The following is a 23,649-nucleotide window of genomic DNA, read 5'->3' on the forward strand; positions in this document are numbered from 1 at the left end:
CAGCCAAAGGCTCCAAACTAAGAATAAAGAGCAGCGGCGATAGGGGGCATCCCTGTCTCGTTCCATTGCTGAGGGAAAATGGACGTGATAGGTGGGAGGAGAGTTGCACTTGTGATGTGGGCTTCGAATATAAGGCCCGAAGAGCATGAATAAAGGGGCCCGAGAATCCATAACGAGTTAGTATCGCAAACATGAACGGCAAACTAAGGCAATCAAATGCTTTCTGGGCGTCTAAACTAAGTATTAAAGTAGGAATTTTGGTTTTGGTGAGCAGGTCTATGAGGTCAATTGTGCGTGTCTCGTGGGATTGAAACCCACCTGATCTCTATGAATTAGTGCTGGCAAAAGCAGGGAGAGTCTGTTCGCTAAGATCTTGGTGAAAATTTTATAGTCTGAGTTTAATAGGGGATGGGACGATACTTATCGGGATGGATCTTTACCCGGTTTAGGGATAACAGTTATGAAAGCATGTAAGAACGAAGAGTGCGGTATTTTGCCCTGGAGTAATGAGGAAAACAAGGATAACAGATGTGGGGTTAAGGTCGGTAAAAATGTCTTGCAATAGTAATATGGGAGGCTGTCTGGACCTGGGGCTTTATGTGAGGGAAGATGTTTGACTACTTCAGTTAATTCTTCAACAGAAATAGATTGGTTTAGTGAGGAGCGTTGGTCTGTTGATAGTTTTGAAAGATGTACCGATGACAAGAAGGAGTCTAGTCTGTCTTGTGAAAACTAGGCCTGTGAATCCGTTTTCAAGCAGTTGTAGAGTTTTTTATAATACTCACCAAAAGCATGGTCTGAGGACAGTGTGTAGGTGTGCCGTCTATTTGTACTATATGGTCAGGGATGGATAAAAAGGGTCGGGGCTTAAGCCTATGGACAAGCATCCTGTGCGGTTTGTGTGCATACTCGTAAAACTTTTGCTTAGACCATAACAATGACTTTGAGATTTTATTCATATCTACAGACCTAATACGATTGCGGATAGCAATTACTGCATGCAAGCGACCCACCGTAGGGAAACAGAGTAGCCGCGCCTCCGCTGTCCCCAGCTGGGCCACAAGCTCCGACCTCAGCTGAATAGAATCATGCTTCAAGCGTGAGCCGGCCGAGATGCACTCACCCCTAAAAACCGCCTTATGGGCTTCCTATACAGTAGATGTATCAGAGACTGAGCCTACATTTAAATGGAAAAACTCCTCTAATTTCTTAAGAAGCCTGTCTTTAGTTTCGACATGCCACAGAAAAGATTTGTTGAGTCTCCAATGACAAGTTTTGGGTGATGCGGTGTTGAGCATCATACTCAGGGTGATAGGGGCATGATCAGACCATGTAATAGGATCTATCTACGAAGAGACTATGTTGGGTAGCAAGGGGGCGGATATTAGAAAATGGTCCAATCGAGAATACAACTTATGTGGAGGGGAGAAAAAGGTATTTTGACGCTGAGTAGGGTGCTTTACTCTCCATGCATCAAAAAGATTGTGAGAGCGAATTAATTTGCGAAAGGAGGTAGACAATTTAAGAACTTGGGAAGGCAGGGTTTGCCCCTACTAGGAGACATACAAATGTTGAAATCTCCGCACACGATCGTGAAAGGCTGAGAAAAAGAACGCAGCCGATCAAGAACTCCAGCGAGAAAACCAACCTGTCCCGTATTGGGTGCATAAATATTAGCTAAGGTGAAGGAGGTATTCGGGTGGGTACACTTCAGGAGGACATACCGACCCCGGGGGTCCAGAGTTGAGGCTAGGATCCTTATAGGACAAGAACGCTTAATTATGGCCACTCCAGCCTTTCCAGATGGATATGAGGCCATATATACTGTGGGAAATAGTTTGGAAGCAAATTTAAAGGAGCCCCCTGGGTGGAAATGCATCTCCTGAACCATCACCATCAGCTCCAGAGGATTTGAATTCCTTCAAAGCCAGCCAGCGTTTTCATAAGGAATTCAAGCCCTTGACATTACAAGAAACTATCTTTAAAACCATATTTCAAGCATAGAGTGATAAGCAGATGATATTTTAACATAACTCATGGGTAAGAGATGTTCCAACCCAAGGAGGACTCGAAGATATGTATACACATCAGCATTTTTGAACATCAAGACAAGGTGTAGTGAGTTTATAACCTTCTGCAGAACAGCAGAACAAAAACAGGTCAAAAAAGGACTAATTAAAAATTTGAGAGGTTTAGCAAGAAGAAAGCGTAAAAAAATAAAAAGAAAAAAAGAAAAAAATTGAAACATGTGTTTTGAAAGCCTGAAGGAAAAAAAACCTTCAGGGGACCAAGGTGGGAGACCTTGGACATGTAGATGGACATGACGGTCAGCTAGAGTGGCGGCCTGTGTCCCACTCCTCTAAGTAATAGCTGGCCTCGGACATTTAACAGTTAACATTGTTCAGAACATAATACCACTGATTGGAACCACGATGAGGGCTAAAAGGAGAACAGAAGCCTTCCAAAATGGAAAAACATATGTGTGGGGAAAAAAAAAATTGTAACAAACTGGGCTTACTGAGCATAACAGAAGATGGAAGGGAAGTAGGGGAGAACACTCCCCGCAGATACCTGAAGAAATCAACCGAGATCCTGGGTATCTGGGAAACAGAAACATGGAGGTGTAATGCAGGTGAGCTTTGGGGCCTCAGGTGGGGGGTCTAGGTTGATTGGAGTGTTGTGGTGTAGAGAAAGCCGTCTCTTGTCTCCGACGTACCGGGGTCCAAATTGCTGCTGGGGCCTGAAGGGACTTGGAGGCCTAGACAAGGGAAGCTGGAGTTCTTCTTCTAGAACAGGTGGAAGGCCCAAATTTCGAATGAAGGCTTCACATTCATGGAGATCTCTGATGGAATATTGTGTGCCATCTTTGGATGCTGAGAGCCGAAATGGGAAACCCCATCTATAGGGGACTTGATGCAGTTGGAGGTGTGCCGTGACTGGACGAAGATTGCGTCTTTTTGCCAGAGTGATGGGGAGAGATCACTGAAGATCTGGATTTTGGAGCCCTTGAAGTCAATGCGATTTTTGTTGCATGTAGCTGCTGTTAAAGCTTCCTTAATTTCATAATAGTGAAAGTGAACTACTATGTCTCTCCAGGAGAGGAGGAGGTTTTGGAGCCAAAAATCTATGGGCCCTATCTAGGCGCCAATCGATATCAGGTATGTGCGGAGCCAGCATGACAAAAAGATTAAGTAGATATACCCATAGCTCTTTATCATTGACTGTCTCAGGAACTCCACGGATCCTTACGTTTGAACGACGTTCTCTGTTCTCTAAGTCTTCTTGTTGGAGTTGTATTTGGGAAACTGTGTGTTTAAGAAATGCATTTTCTTCCTCCAGTGCATGCATATATTGTACAGTCTCGTCAAATTTAGTTTTCAGAGTGGCAGTGTGCTCTCCAAGCTGATCAATCTCCCCCCTGAGCTCCTGAGCAATCTTCCCAACCTCTTTAGCTATATTGCGTGTTAAGTCTTGTAAAAGTGTTTGTAGTTTCAAGTCCAAAACTGTCACTGTGACCGTTTCGGCTGGGTTTGTCTGCTGGGGTGTATTGCCAATGTGAAAAATACCTGGTGTGGAGGCCAGGAGATCCGCGGCATCTGTTGGATCTGTGGGCGCACTCAAGGCCGGGGATTGCGGCCTGTATAGAAATCGCTCCATATTTTGTGCAGACCTTGTTGTCGATGGCGGGATAAAACCTTGGTATATGTTCTTCTGAAATCCTACTTTGCCCATGTAGTGCCCGGAGGTGTCCGGAGGCAGCTGATAATAATAATCCTGTGGCTGTGGAAACTTTCGATGCGGTGCAGGATCCCTTAGAAAAGGAGCGGGGATCAGAGTGGGTCTAAAACATGTCTACCCTCGGTGCTAGTCGCACGTGCGCACCCCTATTTTGCTTATTAAGGGTGCACTAGAGATAGCTAGAGTCTCGGGAGGGGTATGTTCCTTTAAGAGCCTGCTGAAGGTACAGTAGAGGGTAAGCTGCAAGGCCAGCAAATAAGTAACAGAAGAAAGTAGAAAGTAAACTTGCTTCTTGGGCTCAAGTATTTCTGCACAGATTATGTGGATGGCCCCTATGGAGTACTGTACCAAGGTCAGAAGCTGTAGGCTGACATCCAAGGCCTCAGGGAGGCTGTGTGATGCTGGTGCAGAAGGCTGGCTGTCAGGGGGCCCCAGGCAGGCCGCTGTCTGCACACAATTCTTCTGCTGACTTCAGGGGTTTTATCACAGCTGGAGAAGGGCAATCTGCGGACCTCAGAACTCCAGGGATGCTGGAGGGCCTGCAGGCCGCAGTATGGCAACGGGATCTTTAATGTACACGATCACCCAGCAGGGACACCCAGGCAGACCTCCGCGGGCACACAGTCCCGTAACTATCCCCCTAGATGCAGGCCAGGGGCGTCTAAATGGGCCTGCGCTTCCCCCGCCGCTCGTGGAATTTTAGGCTGGGGATGGTGGAGGTTTTGTAGGGCCGCAAGATGGCGGCGGGACCCTGTGCTGAAGAGCCAGCCGTGGGTCAGATGGGGGGATAAACAGCACCTCACCTCAAACTGGGGCTGTGACAGGGATCATCCGTGGGTCGGCAGGGCAGCGTGGGAGGCTCTGTAGGTTGCATAATGGTGGCGGACCTGGGCTGTGTAGAGCGGACCGGGGGAAGCCCCGATCGACCCACCGGGCCTCTCAATACAGGCAGGGACGAAGTCATGGGATGTCCAGTGGCTTCTAGACTAAATTTGGTGGCTCATCCAAGATGTTAGCAGCCAGGATGGCAGTGGATTGCAATCAAATCTGTGGAGCTCTGTGTCCACATGTCCCCCTCGGTCTGCTGCTGGACCCACCCCCCAAAATGACTTTTATTTCTTTAGAAATGTCATTTTGTGCAGGCACTGTTCTAAACACAGGAAATATGCGCCATTTTACAGGCATACTATAGACACCCCCCAGGTACGATATTTAAAGGAATATTTGACTTTTATTTTTTCACTTTAAGCATCATTAAAATCACTTCTCCCGGAAAAACGGTCATTTTTAAAACTCTCTTTTTCATTGATACATGTCCCCTGGGGCAGGACCCGGGTCCCCAAACCCTTTTTAGGACAATAACTTGCATATTAGCCTTTAAAATTCGCACTTTTGATTTCTCATGTTCGAGTCCCATGGACTTTAACCGTGTTCGAATGTTCGCGCAAACTTTCGGTCCATTCGCATGTTCTGGGTGTTCGGCTCATCCCTAATGGTCAGGTTGGACTCTATGATCCAGGGGCTACAGGTCTCAGATACAGAACATAAGATTGCTGCCAATGCAGATGACCTTTTGTTCTTTATTACAGAGCCGGAGTCTTCTTTATCTAGATTACTTCAACTCTTTGCCCACTACGAGTACCTGTCCAACTTCTCCATAAATTATGCTAAATCAGAAGCCATGAGTATTTCTCTCTCTCTCTAGGGAATGTATCACTAAGTTACAATGTCATTACCGATTATACAAAGTACCTGGGTGTCAAACTTACCGCAGATACAGCTTCATTATACAAGACTAACTTTTGTACGTTATTGTCCAAAATATATCTTCAACTGTGGTAGACACTTACTCTTACATGGTTTGGCAGATTCAATGCATTTAAGATGACAACGCTTTATCATATCTTATATCCAATGCAGGTGCTACCAATAAAACTTACGCAATCTTTTTTTCGTTCACTCCGGACTACGTTGTCCAAATTCATCTGGAGTAATAAAGTGGCTAGACTTCACCACTCTGCTTATTTTACCTAAACAGCAGGGTGGAATTGGTCCACCTAATCTGTTATCATACACCTTTATGCCTATCCAGGGTGGAAACATGGTGCATATCTTACCAAACTAAACTATGGGCACAAATTGAACAAGCTACACCGATCACTCTATCTGCCCTTCCTTGGGTCGCACCAAAATACTATCGTAGGCTAAAGTCTCATCCTATGATTGGCACCACAGTTGAAGTTATTACTCATACATTTTCCCTAAAAGGCCTCTCTCACTATCCATCCACAATGATACCAGTGATTTAGAATCCTGATTTTTTGCCCGGCTCAGACAATTAACAGATACGAGGGTTGGCAAGAGTGGGTAGGACAAGGTGTATGCATTTTGTCACCCCCAATGGCTGGCTGTCAAACCAAGACATTTCAGCCCTCTCAAAACCCTTTCTAAGGGGCAGATGGCAAGTATGTACTGCACTTGCTGTCAGTCTTATATAAACAGCTTATTGTTCCCTTGGAAGGCTACATCCCCTCATATATCCACCGATGAGAGTCAGATTTGCAAATTTTGTTCTCAGGTCAGCTAAATCACCAGGATTATCTCTTTGGCCCACAAATCATCTATATCAATCTGTTTTCAGGAACAGGGCTATAAGCTCTTATCTAGTTGGTATAGGGTCCCGTCCCTACTTAATAAATGTTATCCTCCAGTTTCCAAGTTTTGTTGGCGCTGTAGCAAAGAACCCTGCACATTTTTACATATCTTCTGGCAGTGTCTGTTGCCTAATCAATCTTGGAAGGAGGTGGGGAAAGTGATGAAATAATAAACATCTCTTGACCTAGGATCAGACCACATGGGATATCTTTTTTACCTAAACCCGATGCCTTTATGTTGGTATAAAAATTCTTTGGAAGCGCACCTGTTGAATGCCGCCCGGGCATGCATCCCTGACATATGAAAGCGTCCAGCTATACCAACTTTAAAACAATGGTTTTCCATAATAGATTAAATCAGAACAATGGAAAACATGACACCGTCTCTCTATTGTAGAGAGGACCCATTTAGGGAAACATGGTTGCCATTGATGGCCTTTTTGTGTACACTACAATATGTGGATGACTATCGATGAGTATCCTCGTTGAGATCCTGACATAAATCGACATGTGAGACCCCTCGCAGTCTTTCTGGGGAGGAGGTGGGATGATAGAGAAGAGAGTGAGACTTCATGCTTGGTTTGTGTGTTCCTTTAAATTAAATTTAAAAAATTGGGGAAAAAGAAAGAAATAAAATAGAAAATCACTCTCTGATGTGTGATGAGGTTTGATTCTAGTGGACTCCTATATGAGGTAATATATCATAATCCAATAGAGATAACTGGTCCTAATATTATAGGATGCCTTGTATTTTTAATTTTTTTTAAATTTTCATTATTAATTATCTTTATCTCTCTAGGATCGTTAGTGCCACACAACCACTGTGACATAATTACTGATATTTAGACTGGGAATATTGTTGTGGGTTAATAAAGACTGAAAAAACAACAAATAAGACTCCAAGGTAGAGCTTGCAAATAAGAAACCATTCCAACATATGAGAAAGAAGGGCTGCTGAATGATACAGTTCGAAATCAAGAAGACCAACTCTGGCTTGAGCTTTAGTATACCTTTAGTAAGAGTTTATAGCATAGATGGGAAAATCCACAATTCCATATAAATCAAATGGAAAGGGTGTGTAAAGTATAGAAAAAGGATTTAAGAAGAGATATGGGGACCATCTGAAAGTGGTAAAGTAATTTGGGGAGAATGTCCATCTTTAAGCGTTCATCCTGCCAAATCAGGATTTAGGGGAGAAACTACAAGATTCCGAAGCCTTGTAGACTTTTGTTAAAAGAGGGCAGAAGGTAAGTACGTAGGGATCCAAGGGATTAGCTGGGACCACTATACACATGTAAGAGATGCCTTTTGCTTCCACTGGAATGGGAAGTTTGAGTGGAGCTGGGTCAATGTTGGAGGAGAAAGGAAGATGTTCAATGCTATGCTTCAGTTTTAGACATATTTAATTTAAATTAACTGAATATTCTGAATGTGTGAAATTCCTGTAAGAAAAAAGGAATATAGATATGGGGTTGTTAAATACAGAGGAGAAGATTGTCCACATACAAAGAAAGTTTATGATGCAATGTCAGGGTTTGTATACCAGTGATGGAAGGGTTCTGCCTAATGGCCTGCGGCAGATGTTTAATGGTGATGACAAAAAGTAGAGGGGACAGAGGGAAGCCCTATCTGGTACCTTTAGATATGGAAAATGAATCAGAAGAGGGACCATTCACCAGTATGGATGCAGAGGGATGAGAATAAAGAGAGAGTATTTTGTTGATAAAATTGCAGCCTAGACCTATTTGCTGGAGGGACAAGTGTAGGAACTCCCAACTCACTCTGTCAAAGGCCTTTTCAGCTTTAACAGAAAGCAGACAGGCCTTTAGTTGGTGTTTTCTAACATAAGAGATAAGATGGAGGGTCCTATTGGTGTTGTCCCTAGCCTTTCAACCAGGCACAAAACCCACCTGATCACTGTGGATAATACTAAGTAAGACTGGTGAAAACTGATTAGCTAGCTGAGTCAACATTAGGGAGGGATTGTTACCAGGTTTGGGGATAATAGAAATGTTATTAGCTTATAATTGTGAGGATGGAAGGTGAGTTTTATCAATAGTATTAAAGGCTTTCGCCTAGGGCTAGAAGTAGAGCAAATACCTTATAAACTCGGGAGGGGGGTAGCCATCAAGGCCAGGGCATTTGCCAGGTTTCCGGCCATTGATAGTGCATACAAATTCCATATCTGAAAGACATTTCTCAAGTGAAGAGGTAGCATGAGGATCTATACTGGTAAGGCAGTATGTATTATTACTAGGGATGAGCCGAACACCCCCTGTTTGTTTCGCAGCAGAACATGCGACCAGGCAAAAAATTTGTCCGAACACGCGAACACCATTAAAGTCTATGGAACACGAACATGAATAATCAAAAGTGCTAATTTTAAAGGCTTATATGCAAGTTATTGTTATAAAAAGTGTTTGGGGACCGGGGTCCTGCCCCAGGGGACATGTATCAATGCAAAAAAAAGTTTTAAAATGGCCATTTTTTCGGGAGCAGTGATTTTAATAATGCTTAAAGTGAGACAATAAAAGTGAAATATTCCTTTAAATTTTGTACCTGGGGGGTGTCTATAGTATGCCTGTAAAGTGGCGCATGTTTCCTGTGTTTACAACAGTCCCTGCACAAAATGACATTTCTAAAGAAAAAAAGTCATTTAAAAGTACTCATGGCTATTAATGAATTGTTGGGTCTCTGCAATACACATAAAAGTCATTGAAAAAAATGACATGGGATTCCCCCACAGTCCATTACCAGGCCCTTCAGGTCTTGTATGGCTTTTAAGGGGAACCCCGTGCCAAAATTAAAAAAAAATGTGTGGAGGTCCCCCTAAAAATCCATACCAGACCCTTATCTGAGCATGCAACCTGGCAGGCCATAGGAAAAGAGGGGGGGACAAGAGAGCGCCCCCCTCCTGATCCATACCAGGCCACATGCTCTAAACATGGGGAGGATGTCCCCATGTTGTTGGGGCAAGGACCTCATTCCCACAACCCTTGCCCGGTGGTTGTGGGGGTCTGCGGGCGGGGGGGCTTATCGCAATCTGACAGAAATTGTCAAAAAACAGCTATTGTCTTTTTTAACATTTTTGACATTTTTTTATGAAATGGTAGGGGTACTTGTATCCCATTACCAATTCACACAGGGGGGCCGGGATCTAGGGGTCCCCTTGTTAAAGGGGGCTTCCAGATTCCAATAAGCCCCCTGCCCGCAGACCCCCACAACCACCGGGCAAGGATTGTGGGAATGAGACCCTTGTCCCCATCAACATGGGGACATTCTCCCCATGTTGAGGGCATGTGGCCTGGTATGGTTCAGGACTCTCTCGTCCCCCCCTCTTTTCCTGTTGTGTGCACGAATAAGGGTCTGGTATGGATTTTTAGGGGGACCCCCACGCCATTTTTTTAAAATTTTGGTGCGGGGTTCCCCTTAATATCCAAACTAGACCTGAAGGGCTTGGTATGGAATTTGGGGGGAACACATTTTTTTTTTTTAAATTTTGGTTCGGGGCTTGGTAAAGGACTGTGGGGGAATCCCATGCCATTTTTTTCAATTACTTTTATGTGCATTGCAGAGACCCGACAAATCATTAATAGCCGGAAGTACTTTTAAATGACTTTTTTCCTTTAGAAATGTCATTTTGTGCAGGGACTGTTGTAAACACAGGAAACATGCACCACTTTACAGGCATACTATAGACACCCCCAGATATGAAATTTAAAGGAATATTTCACTTTTATTGTTTCACTTTAAGCAACGATAAAATCACTGCTCCCAAAAAAACGGCTGTTTTAAAATTTTTTTTTTGCATCGATACATGTCACCTGGGGCAGGACCCAGGTCCCCAAACACTTTTTACGACAATGACTTGCATATAAGACTTTAAAATTAGCACTTTTGATTATTCATGTTCGTGTCCCATAGACTTTAATGGTGTTTGTGTGTTCGAACAAATTTTTTGCCTGTTCGCATGTTCTGCTGCGAACCAAACAGGGGGGTGTTCGGCTCATCCCTAGTTTCCTGTAACAGAGTCATAAAATATTTATCCGCCATCATGCAATGGAAGTGGAATCAAAAAGAAGTCTTTCAGGAGCAATTAAAAGAAGGAAACAGAAGGAAAAGAGGTAAGAAAGAGGACTAAGGGAGATGTATAGAAAAGTTTAGAAGAAGAGGGTCATGGGGTGCCTTCTGTATATAAACTAAACATCTCAATCAAAAATGGAACAGCATAATAAAAAAAACACAGCTGGAGGCACCACTAGATGGCAATATCATGTCAAAAATAATGGGGAAAGATAACCAAAAACACATCTGTACATTATTAACATAACAGTGCATATTCAGCAGCACTGAATAGCCTAGGTGGGGGATTGTGATAGGCCCATGGGGCAACACCATTATAGCTCAAAAATAAAATACAAAACAAGGTGCAGATCACAATAATGAAATTATACATTAGGCAGGGCGCATGCACAGAGTCTGGCGAGGCGGACATGCATTGCTAGAGCTCCGCACCGCTGAGGAGAGAAGAAACAGATATAGCGGAGACTGCAGGCTCAAAAGGTACCCAGTTGAACCTCTTTGCCCCTGGGAACAAACTGTGAAAGTTTGGGCAGAAAAAATGGTACTGGGGGGAAGCCGTGGCAAAACTAAAAATCACCTCACAAAGAACTCACAGGCGCACACCGTGACTAAAGCGGCGCCAGTCACCTCACCATATACAGCTTCAGTGCGCTCTCACAGACAGAAAATGTCACAGCAAGACTCCCCATTTGAGTCAGAAAATGAACAAATTCTCTCACAGAACTCACCACAAACCTCCTCAGCATCCCCAGCATTACTGTCACAATTTGAAAGAATGCTTCATAAGGCTTTAAAACAAATAACAAACAGTCTAACAAAAGAAATAAGAGAGCTGGGAAACCGCACCGCAGCCTTAGAAATAAAAATGGATGAAATTGAAAATACTACTCAAGATAATATAACAGAAATGGAAAACCTAAAAGAAGAGAATTTTATACTGCAAACGAAGCTTGAAGATTATTAAAATAGAGCCAGACGTTCCAACCTGCGCATAAGGGGAATCCCTGAAACAGTGACAGACTTGCTATCTACAATTACGGCTCTATTACAAGAACAGCCAGATATCCCAATTGAACATTTAGAACTAGACAGAGTTCACAGAGCCCTTACAGGCAAAAAAACGGATGGACCCCCTTGTGATATAATTATAAAATGTCATTACTACAGGACAAAAGAACAAATATTGGCAGCTGCAAGAGTAAAAAAGGAACTGAATTTTCAAGGTCACAAATATGAAATTTTTGCTGATTTATCCCAACTTACTATCAACAAACGACGCTCCATGAAACCCCAATTAATGGAATTGCAATGTCACAATATTATGTATCAATGGGGATTCCCCTTTTCTGTCAGATTTACTTACAAAGGTACAACCTACAGGAGTAGATCTGCAGATGAACTACAACAGACCCTTTTAAAATTGAATCTGACAGAACCCACAAGCAGCAATTCCTCTTCACGCAGAAGAATAGCGTCATCCTCATCTTCAAACAACACTCAGAAAATCTCAGAACAAAATGGAATCCATCATTCTCACAAAAGAGGCTGTTATGCAACCGCTTCCATGGACCAAGAAGATTCCATGGACTGACAACTTAAATCCTAGTATCTCTTCAACATTCTCACCTAGAGACTGTTCTCTACGAGATTTGAAAATATAACTGAGTGTAACCTTATCTTGATATTCACATACTATGTGAGATCAAGTTACATTCAAGTTATATTTCTTATTATTACTGGTTTCAATAGCTTCAAAATCTGAAAATGTAATAAGGAACACTTTATTCAGTTGTCCAATTTAGACAATAACAGATAAATTATTTTTAGTTGCAAACGTGCAAAAACTGATCCTGAAGTAATAGGAGCTTTTTCTTTTCTTTTCACAATATAAGTATATTATTACCTAAATACTTCCCCTACTTTTGATTTCTGTTGATCTAATCAGTATCAATACAATTTTAAACTTATGAATTATCATATTTATGCAAATACATATGATTGAAATATGTAATAGTTTATTCTAATAGGTTTAAATTCCCAAAAATTATAAAATGATTCATTATCTATACTAAAGTTATGAATGGTACTTTTTTGACTGAATTATTTAACATAAGGTGATATTAACTATATACAATCACCTTAGAACAACTAATTCTACAAATATTAAGTATCCTGCACTCTAATTATTGAGGCATCTTTATGATGCCTTTTATTATAGCACTTCTCTCCTGTAAGCGGAAGATCCATGTACCCCCATTAGCCTTCCTCATTCTCCCACCCATAATATGTGGGAGCCTGACGAAGACACCTTTTCCCCTGATAGAGATATTTATTCTCTCTCATGGGTAACTTGCGATTACTTACATATACTACTTCATACAATGTACCAACTAATCTTATATGTTTTCTGTTTATTCTTCACTCCAGACTCCACTGGATTCTTTCCTACCTTTTCATTTCTTCAGTCTACATAGGTTGATCCGCGCAGTCAGCATGGCTTAATAAAAAGTAAGTCAAAACTATTTGATCTGTTACCATGGCACCATTGAATATCCTATCCCTGAATGTTCAGGGCATAAATGTTCCTCAGAAAAGGACCAAAGCATTCCGTACTTTCCATAACAAGAAGGCCCATGTTGTGTGCCTACAAGAAACACATTTCACCAATAATTCCACACCTAAATATATGTCCCCTTTTTACCCACAATTTTTCACGGCTTCAGCCAGTACCAAACGAAGGGGAACCCTAATTTCATTTCACCAGTCCACACCATTCACATTATCATCAGAAATTAAAGACCCAGAAGGTCGATACCTAATACTCATGGGTTATATAATGGATACAGCAGTCACTGTGATTTCCTACTACGCTCCTAATAAACAACCCGCACCTTTCCTCTCGCACATATTACAAGTGATTAATAAGCACAAAATGGGAACGGTGATTATGTGCGGTGATTCAAACCAGGTCCTCCTCCCATTTCTCGATAAATCACCTTTCACCCCATCCAGAACGACCCCTAAATTACCTTTTTCCCAACTTCTTTCCAAATACAATCTGGTCGATTCTTGGAGAGAAAGTAATCCAATAAAAAAGAAATTCACTTATTTTTCACATCCTCATCAATCCTTTACCAGAATAGATCATATTTTTCTAACAATAGGAATGATACCAGAGATTATTGCGTCAGATATAATTCCGATTCCTTGGTCAGACCATAACGCCGTATACACAACCATAGCCTCAACAATACCAAAAGCACATGACCCAACTTGGTACCTACCGGACATGGACATAATGCTCAAACACCCATCACACCGCATGACTATTGAACAAGCTTTAAAGGAATACATATCAATCAACAATAATCCAGACATTTCCCCGATAACATTATGGGAAGCTCACAAACCTGTTTTGCATGGTGCTCTACAAAGACAAATGGCATTATTTAAAAGAGAACGCAAACTTCTTGCAAAGAAGCTAGAACTAAATTTTAACGCAGCCTCCATATCATTCCAAGATAATCCATCTCAGAGTACAAAATCTCATTTGGGAATCAGTAGATAAATCCCTCAAACGCTCTAGGCAAAATTTCTACATTGAATACAAACAAACCAGGCACATATTTGGCACGGGCATTGAACTCTACTAATAAATCTTTCAAACCTATACGTTTCAAATTATCAAAAGACATTTATACTAGCAATCCAGTCAAAATAGTTCACAAATTTCATTCACATCTTGCAGACTTATATAAGTCAAATAAAGAATTTAACCCTACAGAAGCTGAATCTTTCTTCTCAAAAATGACCTTACCTGATTTGTCCCAGAACAAAAAAAACAGTCTAGAAGAACCTATAACTATAGAGGAAGTTGCTAATGCCATTAAAGATCTAAAACTTAACAAAAGACCTGGACTAGACGGATATTCGGCACTATATTACAAAACATTTTCAGAGATTCTTTCCCCTATTCTAGCTGAAACTTTCAACAAACTTTTAGAAGGACATTCCTTTCGGCAGGAAACACTAATGGCAATTGTATGTATGATCCCAAAACCCCTTTCTGACGATACTTCCTGCGTAAATTATTGGCCTATTTCTCTATTAAATCTTGATATTAAATTATTAGCAAAAATATTAGCAAAACGCCTTAATAGTATTATAGGTAAACTAATACATAGAGATCAAGTAGGCTTTATGCCAAATAGACAGGCAGGCGATAATATACGCAGGGCAGTGCTATTGGCACATATTGCTCAAAAACGAAAAATCCCTTCATGTTTTCTATCTCTCGATATTAAGAGGGCATTCAATGCAGTATCCTGGCAATATATGCACTATTCCTTACAAAAATTGGGTTTTGGCCCTCACTTTCTAAAATGGATCACAGCATTGTATAATAAACCCAAAGCCTACATAAAATATGCTGGATACAAATCTGATGCTTTTAATATCGAAAGAGGTACCTGGCAAGGTTGTTCATTATCTCCCCTCTTATTTGCCCTTTTACTCGAACCCATCGCCCAATACATTAGTATAAACCATACTATAACCGGCATTGAAGTAGGAGGCATTACACACAAAATATGAATATTTGCAGATGATATACTGCTTTTCTTATCATCACCACAGGTCTCAGGTCCAAATCTAATGTCTGTCCTTGATGGATTTGCAGCCTTCTCCGGCCTTATGATAAACCCTAAGGAATACCAATTGCTCAACATTTCACTATCAAACCTGGAAATATTTTCGGTGAAGGTTGCACTCCCGTTTACCTGGGCAGAGAAATCAATCCCATACCTTGGAATTCAATTAACAGCATCTCATTCAGACTTATTTTCAACCAATTATCCTCCTTTACTAAGGCAGATCACAAACTTATTAAAGCAATGGTCACAACTTCCTCTATCCTGGATAGGAAAGATTAATGCAATTAAAATGACTATTCTACCTAAACTACTATACCTATTCAGAGTTCTTCCTATTCCAGTTCCTTCCTATTTTTTGAGACTAGTGCAAAAAAGAACAACTTCATTTATATGGGGCTCTTCCAAACCACGTATACCAATAACACATTACATCTTCCCAAAACTAAAGGAGGCCTGGGATATCCTAACTTTACTAACTATTACAGAGCAGCTCACTTGGCCAGTCTTTCCAAGTATCACGCAAAACAGGAAATCCCATTATGGGTATTTATAGAGGCTTCAGAATGTGATCCTCTATCTATATCAAACTTGTTATGGCTTGAACCCAAAGACCGTTCTAAAATACATAATCCCATAACTAAACACTTTTTATCTCTCTGGCATAAACTAAAAACTAAATATCAATTACAATCTCCACACAATCCCCTTCTATCTTTTATCAGAAATCCGGCCTTCTATCCGACATGGATCTATCCAAAATCATTTAAAGCTTGGACAACTTCAGGTATTCTGAAACTACACAATTTTGTTACATCTACATCATTCCTTCCATTTCCAACGCTTAGAGAAAACTATGATCTACCAAACTCTGAAATATTTAGATACCTCCAAATTAAAAACTTCTTCACACCATTCCTAAATGTGGATATACCCTTGTCCCAATTATCCATTTTTGAATCAACCTGTGAAAAAGACCCATTTGCTAAAGGAATAATTTCATATATTTATAATCAATTCTTTGGAGTCACAAATTTTAACAAACCTACTTACGTTCAGAAATGGGAGGAGGATCTGGGGCGAACTTTAAAGGACACGGAATGGTCAAGTATATGGCTCACATCTAAATCTTCCTTGCCCAATGTTTTGGCATTGGAAGCAAATTATAAAGTTCTTACCCGATGGTATCTTGTACCTGCCAGAGTGGCTAAATATTCACCTAATACCTCAGCTCTTTGTTTTTGAGGGTGTCTAGACATAGGCACACATTTACATATATGGTGGACGTGCCCATTAATCCAAATTTTCTGGAAGGAAGTTTTTGTGATTGCTTCTAAAATATTCAAAACGAAAATACAACCTGACCCATTCATAGCTTTGCTTAACTTGAAACCAGAATGGTTAACACTTTCTCAATACAAACTTATGATCCAACTATTAACGGCAGCAAAGCAAACAGTGGCCAAGGCATGGAGATCCCCTACATTGGTTCTGGCAGAAACAATTCAAAGAATGAATAACACAATGTCTCATGCCAAGATGGCAGCTATCGATCATAACCAAATCCCAAAATTTGAAAAATTATGGCATCCTTAGATAAAACAACAATTTCTGTCAAATTTCAATGACTCGGTCCTTTTGCTATGGTAGCAGATTAAGTAACTTATAGAAACATCCATTGCAATGCTTCAGGAAGAAGCCAATGGACAATAACATGACGGGCGGGTCAACCTTGTGGACTATATCTTTATCTTTCTATCCTTTTTCTTCCTTTTCTTTCCTTTCCTCCACCTCATGATCAAAGCTCTTTATCAGAATACATCTGATCTGTACACATATTACCAACAGTTAATATCTATAGGTGATATAGCTTTCTTAAATAACTCTAAAAGAAATTGATGTATTACTTTCCACCTTTATTTTAGGTTTTGTGTACCTAATTTTTATTATATAATTTCAAGTTAAATACTTATACAAATTCTAATGTATAACAATGAGCTTACTTTATAGATCCTTGTAAACGAGCTTCATGTATCTTTATATTATTGTATGTTCAATAAACTTTTTTGACAAGGAAATTATACATTAGGCAACAAGACAGGTCTCCTACAATCAGAACAGTGGGGCTTGAGATCAACGAGAGGGTGAGTAAAGAGGAAAGGAAGGGTAGGGGAAGGAGGGGTAGGGAAAGAAAGACATGGTAGGGAGGATAAGAAAGAGGAAGGAGAGGGGTGGGAAGGGAAGGGGGTGTGGAATAACAAGAATGTCCCCACAGGTAATAACGATAAATCGCCATATAGAGACCTTTAAAAAGAGACCAATAACCAAGGTATACAGTATGAGATCAACACTGAGATATGTCAATATGGAGGTTACTACACAAACTTTACGTAAAAAGAGAAAATCCGCTACATAAACAATGTCAGGAGCCAGGGAGCGTCTCCGCTCACCGGGCTCCGGGGCGCATGCGCGGTGGCCTGGCGCTTCGCCGCACATCCGTTCGCGGCCTGATGGTGCGGCGCGCGCGGGTGCACGGCGGTCCCCGTGTGCGCGCCGTAGCCCGTGCGGGTGCCCGGTAGCGCGTCACACTGACGCGCTTGCCGGGCAGGGAGACTATTTCTGACGGCTCCAGTGCCCAGTCGGGTTGCTGGTTCGTCGTCAGCTCTCCCTGTCTCCCTGTGCCTGTGATATCCTGATACCTGCCTGTCTCTGTGTACCAAACCCTGGCTTGTTAACTAACTACTCTACCGGATTAACCCACTACCTGCCTGTCTCTGTGTACCAAACCCTGGCTTGTTAACTAACTACTCTACCGGATTAACCCACTACCTGCCTGTCTCTGTGTATCAAACCTTGGCTTGTTAACCACTACTCTGCTGGATTGCCTGATACCCTGACCTCTGCCTGTATTACGGACTTGTCTCTATCTGATTGCCTGATACCCCTGATCTTGGCCTGCATTAACGGACTTCCTACTGTTAGATCTGCCTGCTTCACATTAACCTCTGTTTGTAATTACAGTTTGCCTCTGCCTAGGCTCAGTCCTCATTCCTGGTCCCGCCTACAGATTCCAGAGCACCCGCTAACCTCCTACCTCCCGGAAGCCCGTGCCTCCGCGTGCCCCCTGCTCTCTGTACCCATTTCAGGGGTCTGGGTGCGCGTGGTCGTAAGGGCGAGCCCCTCTCGGCATCTCGGCCTCGGTGAGTATTAGTCCCGTGACAGTACGAACCAGCCAGATGTCCGAGGCCGACAGAGCGCGCTCTCCTCTGGAGATCCTGTGCCAACAGGTATCTACTCTTGCGGACTCGGTACAGAAATTGCAGGAAGGTTATACCCAAATTGATAACCGTCTTCAGCAGATCACAGGGTCACTACCCTCCGCAGCCGCAGCTCCCGCACTCAGCAGTGGAGGTCCGCTTCCGCAGGCCTCCGCTAACCCCACTGTCGTCATGGCACTTCCGGAACCCAGGGTCCCTACACCCGAACGGTTCTCGGGGGACCGTAAGAAGTTTAGGGCCTTCAAGAATGCCTGCTCCCTTTACTTCGCTCTCCAACCGAGAACCTTCTCTTCAGAAATCGTTAAGGTGGGATTTGCGATCTCCCTACTTTCCGAAGAACCCCAAGCGTGGGCCCACAGCTTGATGGAACAGAGCAGTCCTGTTTTGAACACCATCGAGGCCTTCTTTGAGAGTATGTCCCAGCTCTATGATGATCTGCAGCGTATGGCTACAGCTGAGGCCATCCTGCACCATCTCTCCCAAGGAAGACGACCTATTGAGGACTATACCGTGGAGTTCCGTAAATGGGCGGCCGATACAAATTGGAACGAGCCGGCCCTACGCTATCAATACCGCCAAGGCCTGGCCGAGTCACTTAAGGATGAATTAGCTAGGATGGAAACCCCTGCTTCCCTGGAAGAACTCATTCAGGCAGCCACGAAACTTGATAGGCGACTACGGGAGCGACGCTCAGAGCGTTTCCAAGGTCCACGACCCACCTGGGCATTACCAAGACCCCACTCCGCACAGACCCCAACCTCAACTACGGTTGCTGTTACACCAGGCCCCGAGGTCGAACCAGTGCAGCTCGGCTTGGTTCGGGGTCCACTAACCTCCGAAGAGAAGCAACGCAGGCGACAGTCCGACCTATGTCACCTGCCACCCCAACCCCTCAGATCAAGCTGCTCAAATTCTGCAACGCCTAACCTGTGACCCGTTGTGCCTACAAGCTTTCATCCGGACCGGCAGCATCTGCACATTGCGAGCAAGATTGCTTCTTCAGGAGTCTCCAGATGGAGATGAGAAGGAGAGGAGCCGACACCCCAAAAGAGCCAGAAAACTTGGTGACATTCTGATGCGTAATCTCTGTATCCAGGCCGCATCCTCCTTTGGGGTGGGACTGGTGAGTCACATGTTGGTGTCCGGCCCTCAGAATGACCGACAACAGTGCGCCCTCTGCCTGCCGTTTATTTATAGGAAAGATTCTCCACACCGACAGAACCTTCTAGATGGAGCCATTCGTCTTGTGTTGGAGTCATTAATGATTTCTGTGGACCCCGTATACTATTTCCATGTTTCAGAATGCCTGTCCTCCATATTGACACCTCAGACTTCAGAACGCCGGTCTTTTTTACCGACCCCGCAGGCTTCGGCATGTCGGTCCTCCATATTGACACCTCAGACTTCAGAACGCCGGTCCTCTTTACCGACCCCGCAGGCTTCGGCATGTCGGTCACCTATATTGATACCACAGACTTCAGAATGCCGGTCCTCTTTACTGACCCCTAAGGCTTTGGAATGCCCGTCCTCTATATCGACACCCCAGGCTTTGGAATGCCCGTCCTCTATATCGACACCCCAGGCTTTGGAATTCCCGTCCTCTATATCGACACCCCAGGATTCACCAGCACCTCCTAAAAGCTCTTCACCAACTTCCTTCACTTGCTGTTACCTGAAGCTCTTTTCTCAGGGTCAAGGGGATATTGTTTTTGTACTTGATGGGGGTGAACGACTGGAAGGTAGCCGGGAGTTGATTTGTAAAAGCTCAGATGTATTTCATGCTATGCTACAAGGTGGTTATGCCGAGTCCCAGCAATGTGAGGTACGTGTTCGAGAGATTCCAGTCAGTGCTTTCCTACCATTGCTACATTACCTTCATGGCTGCTCCCAAGACTCATTGTGTCCTACTTTGAAGAGCTTGCAGCAGCTGGAACCAGAACAGGAGCTGGTCCAGTCACCTCTGTCTTCCACATTGGCTGCAGCTGGACAATTTCTCTTACCTGGTCTACAGTACGTGCTGGAAAACCTAGTGCGAGACTCTCTGCTGACTCTGGACCGCCTGCCCTCAGTTTATAACTTTGCAGAGATGCATGAGTGTGCCCAGCTCAGAAGAGATTGTTGTATGTACCTTCTGAAAAGACTGCACCCACCTCAGAGACGGGCACGTACCCTTTTTCAGTTATGTGAACAGGCACAGGACAAGCAGAAGCTGACCCGACATTTGGAGGATGTACTTCAAAGAAGAGACTGAACCATGCACTGTATGCACTCTGTGCCTTCTCAAATCCCATAGATCAGCCACATTCAAGCTGCAATTCTTGGAATACACATGCCCCCTCCTTCCTTACATCCCTCAGTCAGACAATACTTCAGTAACCAGTAATGACAGATACGTTTCCTCTCGCTTCCATCTAGGCAAAAATTGTGCACCATAATCATTAATAAACATGTATAATATTTTATACATGTTAGTCTACAAAGTAGAGAAGACAACCATTGCCTTCATTAAAAGCAGGGTGGCCTCTAGAACTAAATTAACCAGTTTTGGTACCTTCGGATTCGGTTCCAAAAAGCGGGAAAAACTTGCTGACATCCTTACCCTGCAAGTGCTCACATTCTCCTGACCCTTTCCATGATCCGATTCGGAGCATAGTCCCTACCTCCGAGTGCCCATATTCTCCTGACCCTGTCCATGATCCAATTCAGAGCATAGTCCCTACCTCCGAGTGCTCACATTCTCCTGACCCTGCCATGATCCGATTCAGAGCATAGTCCCTACCTCCAAGTGCCCATATTCTCCTGACCCTGTCCATGATCCAATTCAGAGCATAGTCCCTACCTCCGAGTGGCCATCTCGGAAACTTGGACACAAGTTCATCGGTCCGTTCCAAGTCAAGAGGATCATTAACCCTGTGGCTGTTGAGCTAGCACTCCCCAAGACATATCGGATCCATCCTGTGTTCCACGTGTCACTGTTGAAACCTGTGGTGCCTAGCCCTTTTCTGGGAAGAAGAGAGCCTCCGCCTCCTCCAGTCAGAATAGATGGCGAAAATGAATTTGAAGTGGAGTCCATTCTAGGCTGTAGGAAGAAGGGCAGGCAGCTACAGTATCTGATTCAGTGGAAGGGTTACCCACCTGAGGATAATTCTTGGGAACCCGCTAGGAACCTGCATGCCCCACGGTTAATCCAAACTTTCCACCAAGATCATCCAGAATTGATGGCTAGCCTAGGCGTTCAGTGTCCGCCCTTAGGAGGGGGGCACTGTCAGGAGCCAGGGAGCGTCTCCGCTCGCCGGGCTCCGGGGCGCATGCGCGGTGGCCTGGCGCTTCGCCGCACACCCGTTCGCGGCCTGATGGTGCGGCGCGCGCGGGTGCACGGCGGTCCCCGTGTGCGTGCCGTAGCCCGTGCGGGTGCCCGGTAGCGCGTCACACTGACGCGCTCGCCGGGCATGGAGACTATTTCTGACGGCTCCAGTGCCCAGTCGGGTTGCTGGTTCGTCGTCAGCTCTCCCTGTCTCCCTGTGCCTGTGATATCCTGATACCTGCCTGTCTCTGTGTACCAAACCCTGGCTTGTTAACTAACTACTCTACCGGATTAACCCACTACCTGCCTGTCTCTGTGTACCAAACCCTGGCTTGTTAACTAACTACTCTACCGGATTAACCCACTACCTGCCTGTCTCTGTGTATCAAACCTTGGCTTGTTAACCACTACTCTGCTGGATTGCCTGATACCCTGACCTCTGCCTGTATTACGGACTTGTCTCTATCTGATTGCCTGATACCCCTGATCTTGGCCTGCATTAACGGACTTCCTACTGTTAGATCTGCCTGCTTCACATTAACCTCTGTTTGTAATTACAGTTTGCCTCTGCCTAGGCTCAGTCCTCATTCCTGGTCCCGCCTACAGATTCCAGAGCACCCGCTTCCTATCCCCGGACCTCCTACCTCCCGGAAGCCCGTGCCTCCGTGTGCCCCCAGCTCTCTGTACCCATTTCAGGGGTCTGGGTGCGCGTGGTCGTAAGGGCGAGCCGCTCTCGGCATCTCGGCCTCGGTGAGTATTAGTCCCGTGACAAACAATGTGACAAACATATGAAACATGGATGGTAGGCATTGTAGTGCTAACAAGTGAACACACATATTGATATATACAGTAATGAAATAATGCAAAAATCAAATATGCAAAAGTGACATAAATGGAAATGTGAAAAAGTCCAATATAAGTGGAAGTCTTTAAAAAAAAGTCCGTATGCGTCAACCACCAAATGATGATGAATCAAAGATGAAATAAGCACTGTCCGGCATTGGAAGCATCAAGGATGGTTCATCTTCAACCAAAAAGAGAAGTATATATACTCTTAGACCCCTTTCACACCGAGGTTTTTGCAGGTGCTATAGCGTTAAAAGTAGTGCCTGCAATCTGCTCTCAAACAGCTGCTCCATTGTCTCCAGTGTGAAAGCCCGAGGGCTTTCACACTGGAGCAGTGCAGTGGCAGGACATCAGGAAAAGTCCTGCCAGCAGCTTCTTTGGAGCGGTGAAGGAGCGGTGTGTTTACCACTCCTCCACCGCTCCTCCACATTGAAATTAATGGGGCAGCAATGTGATACCACAGGCAAAACACCGCTATTGTAGTGCATTGCGGGTGGTTTTAACCCTTTCTCGGCCTCTAGCGGGGGTAAAAGCACCCCGCTAGCGGCCAAAATGCACCGCAAATCTGACGGTAAAACACTGCTAAAAAAAGCAGCGTTTTACCGCCGATGCTATGGGCGGCTCGGTGTGAAAGGGGTCTTACCAGAACAGATGTACTCGAATGTCAGTGACAACGAGTCATAAAGGCAAGGGTGCCGAAATTGGCAGGTAAACGAAACTCCAAGGGATCCAGGACCTCCAACCACCCAACTGAACCTCCAATGGAAGGAACACCAGGGCTGGACCTTAGGTGTGGAAAGACTGGCTGGACCACAAGGCAACTCTCATCCAGATGGTTATGTAAAGAAAAAATGCTTCCATATGGTGTAGGTCAAAAAAATTGGGTTTTTTTATTTCTAAAAACTGGCATACAGCAATAAGAGTAAAAACTGTGATCACAGACTAAAATTCAGGGCAATGTGGAGAGCGGTAAGCCATTCTGACGCGTTTTGTCCAAAAGGACTTCAACTGGTGCATTCAACAGCTCCCCCACATTGCTTGTATTTATAGCCTACATAGGAATAAAAGACCAATAATTGAGGACCAATTAGACCTCA

The 23,649-nt window shown here is 43.8% G+C and overlaps 1 protein-coding gene across 1 annotated transcript in view; it reads left to right on the forward strand.

Annotated features, from left to right (window-relative positions):
- Window positions 1-21,195, forward strand: part of LOC141145983 (uncharacterized) — a 52,077-nt gene extending 30,882 nt beyond the window's left edge. The window contains exon 6 of the mRNA XM_073632767.1: window positions 19,244-21,195. Coding sequence (XP_073488868.1) covers window positions 19,244-20,653 — 1,410 coding nt within the window. The 3' untranslated portion in view covers window positions 20,654-21,195. The remainder of the gene's footprint in view (window positions 1-19,243) is intronic.
- Window positions 21,196-23,649: the final 2,454 nt, after the last annotated feature.

The sequence above is a fragment of the Aquarana catesbeiana genome, linkage group LG05 (assembly GCF_042186555.1).
Source record: "Aquarana catesbeiana isolate 2022-GZ linkage group LG05, ASM4218655v1, whole genome shotgun sequence".
NCBI classification, from domain to species: domain Eukaryota; kingdom Metazoa; phylum Chordata; class Amphibia; order Anura; family Ranidae; genus Aquarana; species Aquarana catesbeiana.